Source organism: Lissotriton vulgaris, chromosome 3_1 (assembly GCF_964263255.1).
Source record: "Lissotriton vulgaris chromosome 3_1, aLisVul1.2, whole genome shotgun sequence".
Classification (NCBI taxonomy): Eukaryota; Metazoa; Chordata; class Amphibia; order Caudata; family Salamandridae; genus Lissotriton; species Lissotriton vulgaris.
In genome coordinates, this window is record NC_141689.1 from 630,833,325 (window position 1) to 630,847,277 (window position 13,953).

A 13,953-nucleotide genomic window follows, 5' to 3' on the forward strand; every position below is an offset into this window, starting at 1 on the left:
CCAGAGGCAGGAATTTGAAAGAAATCTTAAGCCAACCCAGTAAACTTGACACACATATTACCTACACAGGTTTAAAACCTTGTTTCAACTGCAGTAACTGCAACAATTGCATTCTTGGTAACACCACTAATCACCCCATGAAAGGACATCCGATCAAACTTTGAGTGAATGCAACTTGCAACAGTAGTAATGTCATCTATTTATTGAAGTGTCCCTGTGGCAAATGTTACATCGGCCACACTGAAAGAAAGATCCGTGTTAGGATCTTAGAACATGAAACTGATCCTCTGAGGCGGAAGCCGGAGGTTACACTCGCGTTTTAAACAATTTTGTGTTCTGTTGTTGTTCACCTTTTAAACTTGCTTCTTTAAACCAGAGCTCTACTCTGGGCTAAACCGCCACTCAGACAGTCTTATTCAGCGGAACTAGCGCTGTCTAGGGTCACTGTTTGTTTGTTTGTTTTCACGAGCGCCATCGCAGCAGAAGCGAGGCCACGCCCACCGGACAGGCCACGCCCACAAGCCCAGCCAATAAAAACCAGCGCTGACTAAAAGCGCGCCCACTCTGAAACTGATCCTCTGAGGCGGAAGCCGGAGGTTACACTCGCGTTTTAAACAATTTTGTGTTCTGTTGTTGTTCACCTTTTAAACTTGCTTCTTTAAACCAGAGCTCTACTCTGGGCTAAACCGCCACTCAGACAGTCTTATTCAGCGGAACTAGCGCTGTCTAGGGTCACTGTTTGTTTGTTTGTTTTCACGAGCGCCATCGCAGCAGAAGCGAGGCCACGCCCACCGGACAGGCCACGCCCACAAGCCCAGCCAATAATAACCAGCGCTGACTAAAAGCGCGCCCACTCTGAAACTGATCCTCTGAGGCGGAAGCCGGAGGTTACACTCGCGTTTTAAACAATTTTGTGTTCTGTTGTTGTTCACCTTTTAAACTTGCTTCTTTAAACCAGAGCTCTACTCTGGGCTAAACCGCCACTCAGACAGTCTTATTCAGCGGAACTAGCGCTGTCTAGGGTCACTGTTTGTTTGTTTGTTTTCACGAGCGCCATCGCAGCAGAAGCGAGGCCACGCCCACCGGACAGGCCACGCCCACAAGCCCAGCCAATAAAAACCAGCGCTGACTAAAAGCGCGCCCACTCTGAAACTGATCCTCTGAGGCGGAAGCCGGAGGTTACACTCGCGTTTTAAACAATTTTGTGTTCTGTTGTTGTTCACCTTTTAAACTTGCTTCTTTAAACCAGAGCTCTACTCTGGGCTAAACCGCCACTCAGACAGTCTTATTCAGCGGCACTAGCGCTGTCTAGGGTCACTGTTTGTTTGTTTGTTTTCACGAGCGCCATCGCAGCAGAAGCGAGGCCACGCCCACCGGACAGGCCACGCCCACAAGCCCAGCCAATAAAAACCAGCGCTGACTAAAAGCGCGCCCACTCTGAAACTGATCCTCTGAGGCGGAAGCCGGAGGTTACACTCGCGTTTTAAACAATTTTGTGTTCTGTTGTTGTTCACCTTTTAAACTTGCTTCTTTAAACCAGAGCTCTACTCTGGGCTAAACCGCCACTCAGACAGTCTTATTCAGCGGAACTAGCGCTGTCTAGGGTCACTGTTTGTTTGTTTGTTTTCACGAGCGCCATCGCAGCAGAAGCGAGGCCACGCCCACCGGACAGGCCACGCCCACAAGCCCAGCCAATAAAAACCAGCGCTGACTAAAAGCGCGCCCACTCTGAAACTGATCCTCTGAGGCGGAAGCCGGAGGTTACACTCGCGTTTTAAACAATTTTGTGTTCTGTTGTTGTTCACCTTTTAAACTTGCTTCTTTAAACCAGAGCTCTACTCTGGGCTAAACCGCCACTCAGACAGTCTTATTCAGCGGAACTAGCGCTGTCTAGGGTCACTGTTTGTTTGTTTGTTTGTTTTCACGAGCGCCATCGCAGCAGAAGCGAGGCCGCGCCCACCGGACAGGCCACGCCCACAAGCCCAGCCAATAAAAACCAGCGCTGACTAAAAGCGCGCCCACTCTGAAACTGATCCTCTGAGGCGGAAGCCGGAGGTTACACTCGCGTTTTAAACAATTTTGTGTTCTGTTGTTGTTCACCTTTTAAACTTGCTTCTTTAAACCAGAGCTCTACTCTGGGCTAAACCGCCACTCAGACAGTCTTATTCAGCGGAACTAGCGCTGTCTAGGGTCACTGTTTGTTTGTTTGTTTTCACGAGCGCCATCGCAGCAGAAGCGAGGCCACGCCCACCGGACAGGCCACGCCCACAAGCCCAGCCAATAAAAACCAGCGCTGACTAAAAGCGCGCCCACTCTGAAACTGATCCTCTGAGGCGGAAGCCGGAGGTTACACTCGCGTTTTAAACAATTTTGTGTTCTGTTGTTGTTCACCTTTTAAACTTGCTTCTTTAAACCAGAGCTCTACTCTGGGCTAAACCGCCACTCAGACAGTCTTATTCAGCGGAACTAGCGCTGTCTAGGGTCACTGTTTGTTTGTTTGTTTTCACGAGCGCCATCGCAGCAGAAGCGAGGCCACGCCCACCGGACAGGCCACGCCCACAAGCCCTCTCCCCAAATGTGCCTCCCACGCAAGCGCAGCGGACGAGCGCAGCGGGAGCGCCGTTCGCGCGCCAAAGGCAAGCCCGTCTGGGCCCAGACGGACCTAGGGCCAGAGACCCTGTCCCGTATCCCGGATATCCCGTATAACCGCATAGTCTATACTGGCGACACGCTTCGCGCACTTCAACCGAAGACTATCTCGGCCTGCTACCACACGCACACCGAAGGTAAACCCTTCTTTAACTGTAGACGCTGCACTCCGACCCCCATCAGGCCAACAAAACCCGGACTCAAGATAGGACTTCTTAACTGCCGCTCCCTTCCAAAACATGCGCTCGAAACAAATCTGCTAATTCAAGACAATGACTTTGATCTGCTCTTCCTCACGGAAACGTGGCTATCAGACAGCACTGACTCGGACATTGTCACGGCCCTTCCCCCAGGGTACCTTTGTCAAGCCCAACACAGACCCAAAGGGAGAGGAGGGGGGGTAGCCATTATCTTTAAGGAGCAACTTATCTGCAGAACCTCCAACGCCGATATTGAGGACTGCGAAAGCTGTCAATTCTCCATTCAATCCTCCCCAGCTCACTCCCTATCAGGACTACTGATCTACCGCCCTCCAGGCACCCCTGGGAAATTCCTCAACGCCGTCACTGAATCAGCCTCTCAACTAGCACTTTCCGTCCCCAACTTCCTCATCCTAGGCGACCTAAACTTACACTTTAATGACCCCACGGACCGGATAGCCGCCGACCTTCTCCAAGACCTATCGTCATTCAACATCCGACTGATCAATAATGAGCCCACCCATGAGAAGGGACACCTACTGGATCCCGTCCTCACTAATGCGACAACCATCACTACCAGGCCACCTGTGATCCTCCCATGGACGGACCACTTTCTCGCTCCTATCTCCTGGGAAATACCCGCCACCAACCCTCGAACCACTAAAACTCAGGTCACGGACAGACGGTGGCACAAACTCCCATCCGGCGAATGGGCCGCCGCCCTTGCAGACTCCTCTCCTGAGCTCTCCACCGACCCTGCTACAGCAGATAAGCAGTTCAACGAGTGGATCACTTCCTCTCTGGATGCTCTGATTCCCAAAACTTCCTCCTTCAAACATCTTAAAAGAGTTTCCTCGGCCCTATGGTACACTCCCGAGCTAAAAGCCCTGCGCCAAGAGTGCAGGAGAACGGAACGCTCCTGGAGGAAAGACAAATCGAAAGCAAACAAAGACGTCTATTCCACCTCTCTCTCAGATTATAAAACCGCTATCCGAAAAACTAAGAGCTCTTTCTTCCAGGAAAGAATAGAGAAAGCAGTATGCTCCAGTAAGGAATCCTATGCCATTCTAAAGGATCTCCTGAAACCCCCGGTACACGGACCGAGACATCTCACAGACCCCAAAGATGACCAGATAAAATGCCAACAATTGGCGGACTTTTTTCATGAAAAAATACAAAGAATTCTTGCTTCAATCCCCCCCGTGATCCCGTGCGAAGAAAACAATCTTCTGCACCTCCCTACAACTAGCTGTCTCTCCACTTGGGGTCAAGTCTCGACCAAAGAAGTGGGAAATACGTTAAAATCCATAAAAAGCGGTTCTCCCAGGGATTCCGCCCCGCTCCGAATCCTCAAGGAGGTAGCCCCCACGATTATTCCCCCTTTGACCCATCTGATCAACACCTCACTCCAACAGGGAGTTGTACCCCCGAGCTGGAAGGCGGCAGTTGTGAAAGCTCTGCTAAAGAAACCCTCGCTGGACCCCGAAAACCTGGCTAACTACAGGCCCATTTCCTTACTCCCAGGAATCAGCAAGATTGCAGAAAAACTGGTTAATAAAAAACTTTCCCAGTTCCTGGAGGCCAACAACATACTAAAAAGTTCCCAGACGGGCTTTCGCCCAGGGCAGGGCACGGATATCGCCCTTCTAGCTGCGGTAGAGGAGGCCAGAGCGCTATTAGACGGAGGAGGATCAGTGGCAGTGATCCTCCTCGACCTAAGTGCGGCATTCGATACCGTCAACCACCAACTCCTCATTAAAAGACTCAAGGGAGCTGGTATAGATGGCTCGGCCCTAGCCTGGCTCTCATCTTTTCTGGATCAACGGACCTACCAGATCTGGGAGAACAACGCCCGCTCCTCCGAAGTTCCCCTCCAATGTGGCGTGCCTCAGGGCTTCTCCCTGAGCCCCACATTATTTAATATCTATATGTCCACACTGGAGGAGGTCATCATCCCGGAGTGAGCGTCGTCAGTTACGCTGACGATACACAATTAGTTGTTTCACTATCCCACCCCAGACAACAACCAGCAGACCTATACAACTGCCTGGCGCAGGTCCACAGCTGGATGAACACCTCAGCCCTAAAATTAAATGGCTCGAAAACTGAGAATTTGCTCTTCGGCTCGAAAGGGCTCACACTCCCCCCGAATATCTGGCAAGCCTGCCTGGGCCCTCCTCCCGAACCTAAAGAAGAAGTGAAAAGTCTGGGAGTATGGCTCGACACCGACCTCACGTTTGCCGTGCAGGCAAAGAAAGTAGCCGGGACTTGTTTCGGGCTCCTGAAATCGCTAAGGAAAGTCCTGCCCCTCCTGCCCACCAACTCCCAAAAGCTGTTAATTCAAGGCCTCGTACTTTCGAGGCTTGATTACAGCAATGTGATCTATCTGGGCGCCCCCGGAGCGACTTGAACAAGCTCCAGAGAATCCAGAACACCGCGGCTCGGATTCTTACAAAGACCCCTGCCAGAGCCTCGGCCAAACCGGCCCTCAAACTCCTCCACTGGCTTCCCATAAGGGAGCGGGTCAAATTCAAGGCCCTGTGTTTAGCTCACAAATCACTACAAAATCAAGGCCCCCCTGTTCTCAGGAAATTCATCATACCCTACAAACCCTCAAGATCCCTCCGATCGGACATGGAAAACTTCATCACTATCCCCAGATTCAAGAAAGCCCGGTCCGGAGGAAGACGTTTCTCAATCCATACCGCACGACTCTGGAACTCGCTTCCCCGCGACCTGCGACTCGAACCACAATATCTCCGCTTCAGAAAACGGCTCAAAACTCATCTTTTCCCCCAGTGAATCCTACTTCTTTCTTAATACTGATCTTCTCTGCTTCCCCTCCCCTCCCTCTCTCTCGTCCCCTTTTTTTTTCTCCTCTGTTCCTCCTATTTCAGGAGTTAGGATCTTGCCAGCGCCGGGATACCTCCGGGTGACTGCGCGATTTATAAAAATAAATAATAATAATAATAATAACATAAGAGTAACATTCGTACCCAAAACCTCAAATCCACTGTAACTACTCATTTCCTTGAGAACAGACACACCGTGGCACAGTTAAAATATCAAATATTGGAGCAAGTTAAAGTTACTTCTAACAACAAGAACACCCTATTAAAAAGAGAGAACTTTTGGATCCGTTTCATGTCCACGATGGTGCCCCATGGGCTCAATGATCGCATGGAATTTCTTTGCTACCTGTAACCATTATCATGATTTTCCACTCTTATTCCTTCGTGTATCTTTTTCCATTACCACGTTTTGAACACGCATGTTTTTCTGCTTTTATCTTTTGTTCTATTCTTCCTTCTGTATGAACTTTGCTTCCCTTGTTTACCTACTCCAATATGGCGATCTATTACTCGGCTTATTCACCCTCCACTCTTTCTTGCACTGTTTACCTTTTAGTCCTCTTTCCATGTCTACTCTCGCTGGACGCTTTAATCCCTGTCGACCAGCGGCTCACTCTGTTGATCTTTTCCCGCTCGGAACTCCGCGGAGTTTGAGCGTAGTCACGCTGATGTAAGTACCCTGCTGGGGACTTTGTTGAATCTGTTACTTGTGCATGTTTTACCTCGCTTTTTGCCCTCACTTACCTGACTTCTTCCGTCACGTCACCGTTATGTTTAATGTGTAAGCGCTCCTACTCAGTTTTCATCTTTCTGCTACCTCTTGTTAATCGCGGAACCTTGTTTCTGTCTCACGATGGCTTCATACACCGGGTGATTCCGGGCTAACTCGGGATACAGCTGATTTCTTTGACTCTACACGCACTTCTCTCTCCTGCTCATTTCTTAGGATCTCATGTTGATTTTCACACTTGGGGCATTTTTTGTCGCTCTTTATGTTATGTTATTTTACAATGTTTACAGATTTAGCATCTTTTTACCCGTTTGTAACAGGAACTGTTAGTGATTTATTTTATTTTCTGATTTTTTTTGTAGAGTAATCCCCTGACGAAGGGCGTAGCCCGAAATACATCGGGATGTGTGATTTATTTGTTACAACATATCAATGACAAAGACATTCTATTAACTCAGTTAATTCAATGATTTAAATGAAAGTATGCATTCAATACCAGTCAAATAAATCTTGAAAGATGGATGAATAATTTTGTTGAAGGGGGAGCTTTGTATTAGTTCCTTTGGATGTTTCACTGCCTGGCCAGACAGTGATTTCCTCTTGGCAGCACACTACACCCCTTTACAACCCTTTACCTTTGGACAATCAGCTGTGCGAGTTCCCTTCCACTACAGGTATTATGTATAAGAATGCAAACCCATCTAGAGTACATGCTGTAGTTTGTGAAGAATAGGTTCGCACTCCAGGTTGATGCATACTGGGGCGTGCCACCACTCGTTTCATTCTTTTCAGCAGTAAAAAGCATCTAAAGATATCTTCTCATCTTTTACTTGCCTCGCAGTGCTTTTGTAGGGAAGCCAGACAGCCTGTTGAGGAACACCTAGTCATCTGTTACCTGATCTGAAGTTGTGAATTACAGTCCAGCATTTGGGGGCATTGGTGTTTGTCCTGAAATGTTCGTTTTAAATGACGCAATCAATTTTATGTAAAAGAAAAGCAGTAGGTTTAAAGTGCTTCCAGGAATAACTGTAAATAGTGTTTGGAGTGGTACTTATGAACGCAGAAGGTATCAACTTGACTTGCCTTGTCTCAAGACATGTTCTTTTGTTGTTCTGGATTCATACATGACTTTTTCACTTTATGATGGAAAATGTAGGTCCTAATAGGGAAAATGCAGGGCCTATTCGGCCCTAATTTAGGCCTCTGCCTGAGGATTTCTTCTGTCATAAACTTGACAGGAATCTCGTTTACTTTATTAAAAGGTCCACAGGCTATAACGCACATCTAATAACGCTGATAGGACACCCGTAAAGCTTGTAACGGAGTAATCGGTCCACCAAACTAAATCAGGCCTTTAATTACTAAACTAAGAAGAGGAACATAGACAAAGGGTGTAAATCCGCATGCTCAGTATGTCACCAATGCTTGCTCTATAATAGAAAATGTCTCCAGTGGGCCTTTTCATAATATTAATATTTGTTTAAACAGGAGAAATAGAATGTGTGGTCCTTGTTTAATGTTCTGACTCGCAGCCAAATCTTGTATTTTCTCTAGATGTTGATTATGTTCTTGAGCGGCCATCTTGCCTAACCAGATCTAAGGTATTTGTTCTTTCTGATAGGAGAGACCGCCCTGCATAGAGCTTGCAAACAGAACAAAGTGGAGAAATTGGCCCTGCTGCTCAGCAGTGCGGGAGCAGACATTAATGTAAAAGGTGAGTTCCACCCGTGTGTTCCTGAGATGCAAAAGCCAAATCTGCGAGATAATCGCCCGATACCGGGCATTCCGTGGCCATTGATTATTAGAGAGAGCAGCACTTCTTTTTTTATGGATTTTCTTGCAAAAAGATCTGTTTTAGACCAGTTTTTACTCTCGTCTTTTATATTTTAATAGCTAGTCATTTTTAGTGTGATATTGCCTACACCCTTCCTAGAACTGTAATGCCTGTTTTGTTATTCCGTTCTAAGTAAACCGCCAGACCCCTGTCGAATGTTCTGTCCACTGCTCTTCGGCAGGCCGACCAAGTTGTCCATAGGAAATCTAAAGGCAAAGCCCTGACACTTGCTCCTTCTGTGTTCCTGTTTTATAAATATCTGCCCTTAATTCATAATTCAGACTATGCCGGCTGGACGCCCCTGCATGAAGCTTGTAACCATGGCAGCACAGAATGTGTCCAGGAGATTCTGCGGCGCTGTCCAGAGGCAGACCTGCTCAGTCAAGTGGATGGGGTGACTCCTTTGCATGACGCGCTGTCAAACGGACATGTTGAAATTGGCAAGTTGCTGCTTCAGTATGGAGGTGAGTGAAATACAAGTTACATTGTTTTGAAAAGATTTTCCTTTGTGCATGGAGCCAATGAGGAAAAGGCAAAATTATGTTTTATGTTGGTTAGTTAGAAAAGAACACGCAGACTTATTACTTAAATATTAAACATGATAAGTGGGTGTTTTTTTTGTAATAGGTCTTTCCGCAGCTGTCACATGTAATATTCATTTTTGGTGATAGGATAATAGGTATCATGATATATATAGCATATATGATGAGGTCTTCGTAGCAGTGTTTTTACGATATCTTTAATAGGACGAGCCGAATTCATACATGCCATTGCAGGTATATTTAGCAGGCTGCATCCGAGGTTCGTTGTGCAGTTTAAGATATGTTTGTGAACTTTTTTTCCGGATATCCAGCTATTGTGAAGTATGAGCATATTCTTACACCGCAGTACAGTAGAATCCTAAAATGCCTGAGTGTGGTGCGATGTTGCCTTGAAACCAAAAGGCAAATTTAGCTGATTTAGCTTCCCTGTCTGCTCGTTGTTTTTCTGACCCCCTACCCTCGAAAGATATTACAAACATTTTCCCGCTTCTAAAACTTATCACTTGACCCCAAAGACCTTCCGCATTTTTGGACAATAACTACTGTGCATTTTAAGAACAAAACCGTGCCCTGCATTAGTCACGTTGAGGAGATTGTAACACACATCGTTCTTAAGGATTTCGAGCATTTGGTAGATGGGTTGGGAGATAGTTTGTGCATTTGCTTGATGGTTTGGGAGATCGTTCGTGCATTTGCTTGATGGGTTGGGAGATAGTTTGTGCATTTGCTTGATGGGTTGGGAGATAGTTTGTGCATTTGCTTGATGGGTTGGGAGATAGTTCGTGCATTTGCTAGATGGGTTGGGAGATAGTTCGTGCATTTGCTTGATGGGTTGGGAGATAGTTCGTGCATTTGGGACATAGTTTGTGCATTTGCTTGATGGGTTGGGAGATAGTTCATGCATTTGCTTGATGGGTTGGGAGATAGTTCGTGCATTTGCTAGATGGGTTGGGAGATAGTTGCCTGCAACATCATCTTTTTGACTCTTTAGTGTTGATCAACCACAGGATTCTCTCTAAATGCTTAAGCATTGAACTGATTTTCCTCTTACCTGGCCATTCGTCACGCTTATTCTGTGAGAGACAGCTAGGCAAACTGTACTGCAGACCTAAAATATATGCATAATATATTCATTATGTTCAGTCGACAGGCATGCATACCTTTCTATTTTATTCTGCAATGTTTGTACAATGCATGGCCACCAGAAGGCCTCCCAGTGGAGAAAAACATATTCCCTGAAGAGCCAAATCTTGAAGGCTTTCTCTGAGGGGATCTCTGGCTCTAGAAGGCGTAGTTAAAGAGGCAAGGAGTTCCAGAGTTTGGACGCCAAAAATAACATGGAGCGTCCACCCCAGTGTGATCTACAAATCCTTGGAACCTGCAGTAAGTAAGGCAGATCTAATAGGTCATCTAGGCAAGTAACGGGAGGTTAATGATCGTAGCAAGGGAGGTGTCTCTATTGTTGATTGGCCTATGCATCATGCAGAGAGATTTGAACTGAATCTGGCTTTTCACCGTAAGCCAGTGGAGGTCCCTGAGAGCCCTCGGGTGTATATGTAAGAAGTCGAGCGGCCACTTTCTGCACCGTTTGCAACCTTTTGTCAGCATAACAGGGTGAGCCAAGGTATAGGGCGCTTCCGTAATCCACGCACGCCAGCACCAACGAATGTATAATTACTCTTCTGGCTGTGGGAGTATGCAGTGGCGGTGTGTCCGTTGGGGCATTGCCCCACTAATGCCATGGACCCATCCATCGATCGTTTTAATAAATTACGAATCACAAACACAAATTTTTCTATCTACTTCAAGACTCCTGATTGGATGGGGGCGTGGCCAACAGCCGCCAGGAATGGTTGCTTGCTAGCGCGACTCCCGACCCATGCCCGGCAATCCGCCCCACTGATCCGCCTGCAGACCGGGAACTCCTCTTCCACTGGGGAGATTCCCGTTGTGAACCGACTTTGCCCATTTGTCAGCGGTGCTGGCCACATCGGCGCTCTTTGGAGCCAACTAGCCCGACGCGACGAGATCCCCCGGGGCCCTCAAGATGGCGGCCATAAGATAGCTCCGGCCGGCTTTTGCCTCGGACTCGGCTGAGGAGAGCTGGGCCCAGACTGGGGTCGGAAACAGTTTCGCCTAACCGCTACCTGTCGGACCTGCTCCTCTCCCTCCTGGGGCTAGGCATGCCCCTCTAGACGTATTGGAGGCGATCTCTGCCCTGAGTGGAGGGGGGCTGGAGGAATCGCTTGTCTGCCGGGGCGCCAATCACGCGACGCCCCGGCTTGGAGGCCTGTTGCCGGCGGAGCTCCGGATCGTCTTCCTCTTGCTGGCTGGACCCGGATCGGGGTCGGCATCCGCCCTGCCTCGGCGCCATCCGCAGGAACTGCTTTTCCTCCTGCGGGGGGGGGGGGTCTGGGGGGTTGGGGGACCGGGCGGGTTCCCGTGTGTGTTTTTCCTGACTATCGAGGGCCTGAGTGAGGGTGAGCTGCAAGGATCGACTGCTCACAGGGGCGCCATTCACTCAGCGTCCCGGCTTTGCGGGCCTATAGACCTCCGGGCTCCAGTGCGCTACCCTCTTGCCCCCGAGGGGACCTGCGACCCCCCCCCCCCATCTAAAGCCTACGGGCTGGGCCCGATGTGAAGTCGAGGGTGGTGTGCCACGGAGGGCCCGGGTGACTGCTGATTCTCATTGGCCTCCCGTTGGACCAGGTCAGAAGCACCACCATTGGATTTGTGGCTTCCCTCAGGGGCCGGAAACGCGTGGGGACCTCTTTTGAATGGACTGGACACTCACTTATTGTGCCCCCTGTAAATGACGTCCGTGGAATCTACACCACCACAGTAATCGCGCGCCGGGCGCTGTGCCCTCCGGTGCCTTGGCGGTCGACGCTTCTGTTTTGCGCCTGGGTGGCGGCCCTCCCCTTCATGAACCTACCATAGCCTTCTGGCTCCTTGGCGAACTGACACGCGCAATGGCTCTTCAACCGAGGTGGGCCTGCCAGCTTTAGTGTTACCTTGTGTACCTTGTGGAGCTTCCTGAGTTGTCTCACGTCATAAGTCCGAGTTCCGGACACTAGCGCGGCTTGTCGGTGTGGACGTCTGCGTAGTGGGCCTTGTCGGTGCCGCGGAGGGTGGTGCCGGTGTGCTGTGGAGTGTGCTCCTGTCGTAACCATCCACCGTGGGGGAGTGCTGATCTTCATCCTTCATCTTGGCTCCACCTCGTCCCAATTGATTCGGTAACCCGCCGGATACGTAAGGATGGCGTCTGGCAGGGGGTCGCGGCACCCTAATCAGAGGCAGATTACCAAGAACTCATGGGGCGGTAAGACTGATAGCAGATGGTTGCCCCCCCCAGGAGACCTGAAGCTCACGTCCCCTTTGCAGGGAGCAAAGTCACTCACCCTTGAAGATGTAGTGGAGGCTATCGCTGGAGTCCGCTCTTCCCTTGAGACCCAGATTGATTCCGTGAACATTGAGGTGACTCTCCTGCGGGCCGACTTGCGCAAAATGGACACCAAAGCCAAGGACGTGGAGGTTAAGACGGCTGCTTTGATTGATGACACATCTACGCTTCAACAGCAGGTCGCCCAGCTTCAGAAACAACAGAGCAAGAGAGAGAGAGATACAGTGCACAGCTTTTTCTTTGTCCAAGGACCCATTCTCAGCAGCCACTCTGCTACACTTCCTGGAAGGTTACATAACTTCCATGGTCCTATTCCTGAACTAGGCAAAATTGAGAACTCCGTTAACCTCATGCGCGCTAGCGGAATTCCGCACGTGCGCTGAGAATTCGAAAATCGCATTTTGCGTGACGAGCTGGGCTCGGCATCAGCGTGCGAGCGGGCTACGCGATGACGAGCCCAGCTCGTCATCAGCTCCGAAGGAGTTAACAGCTCCAAACCCGGAGTACAAAAGAGCTTCACATTGTCCAGTGGTCTGAGATTGTGTTATTCCACAGGTCCAGTTCTAGGACCAGTTTGAGGCAATACCTGATTTTTTTCTATTCCTCCTAGACTGATCAAGCCACAGTTTTTATCAACTAGTGTCAGTAGAAAGGTGGGGCAGGGCTTAGCTTGGCTTTTGGGGGTAATATCTCTGCAGCAGAATGGATAAGGAAGAATGCGAGGGTAGTCTCTATGCTTCAAAGGACTCTCTAGCTTTATCTTCCACACTCTCAAGTCTGGTCCAGTACAAAGGAGCTCGTGAATGCTTTATAGAAGCTCTGGAATTCACGTTTCTCTTGGTAGGCTCTCTCCAAATTCTGTTTTAGGTTCCACTAACATTTGTGCAATCAAAATGGGCTCCAGGGCTGCCACAGTAACACAGAGCGCATGCATGCTACATACATCCTACTGCACTTTGAGACAGTAATTATACATGCACCATCCATGTTCCAATTGGAGAAAGCAAACCACGCGGTTTCAGGGGAGTGAGAGACCAATTGAAAACGCAAGAGATAAATGTTTTCCTGGATAGTTTTGCATTGAACTGTCAAGCAGGGTCCCGTAAACAAAGGGGGTTTCAAAATGTTGATTTCCTATGTTTATTACCATTGAAAATTTTGGGAAGTGATACAGAAAAATGGACCCGAACTGTATTATGTCAAATTTGGCAGAATATTAGAACTTTACTAAGAAAGCATGCATTTCATTATTTGGTTTAAACCTGTTCGGCCATTGTTGAGAAATACATGTTTAAAGAAGTGCTTGGGATGGTCATGAAGGGGTTAAAAAGTTAGTTATATCTGGACTGATGGTGTCCAGATATGCTCTGATGGGCCACTTTTAAGATACTACTCAGTTTTGATTGGCTGGCCATAGCTTGAACAATATGTTGTGCCAGCCTTTGACATTGACGGTCGTTAATTTTGGCAGAGATAGAGGATCACACTTGCACATATATACTTACACTTACTCACACCCAGGCCACGGCAAATCTACTGGCCCACTCGCTATGGCAACTCAGATTTTATCAGGGCAAGCTATATTTAGGGTCTACTTACCCCTTCTGGTGAGCTGACAAACAACAGGTGTTCTGTTTACTCGCAAAGTGAAGGAGCATTAAAGATGCCTTTAAATCTTGTTTTTATCTTGTCCCATTTATTCTGTGTTCAGAGACAAAGGTCAAAAGTTAGTTTACATCTATA

General features: G+C 48.5%; 1 protein-coding gene across 1 annotated transcript in view; it reads left to right on the forward strand.

Moving 5' to 3' along the window:
* SLF1 (SMC5/6 complex localization factor 1) overlaps positions 1–13,953 on the forward strand; it is a 754,058-nt gene that overhangs the window by 600,781 nt on the left and 139,324 nt on the right. Inside the window, exons 16-17 of the mRNA XM_086960920.1 lie at positions 8,053–8,145; positions 8,547–8,729. Coding sequence (XP_086817046.1) covers positions 8,053–8,145; positions 8,547–8,729 — 276 coding nt within the window. The remainder of the gene's footprint in view (positions 1–8,052; positions 8,146–8,546; positions 8,730–13,953) is intronic.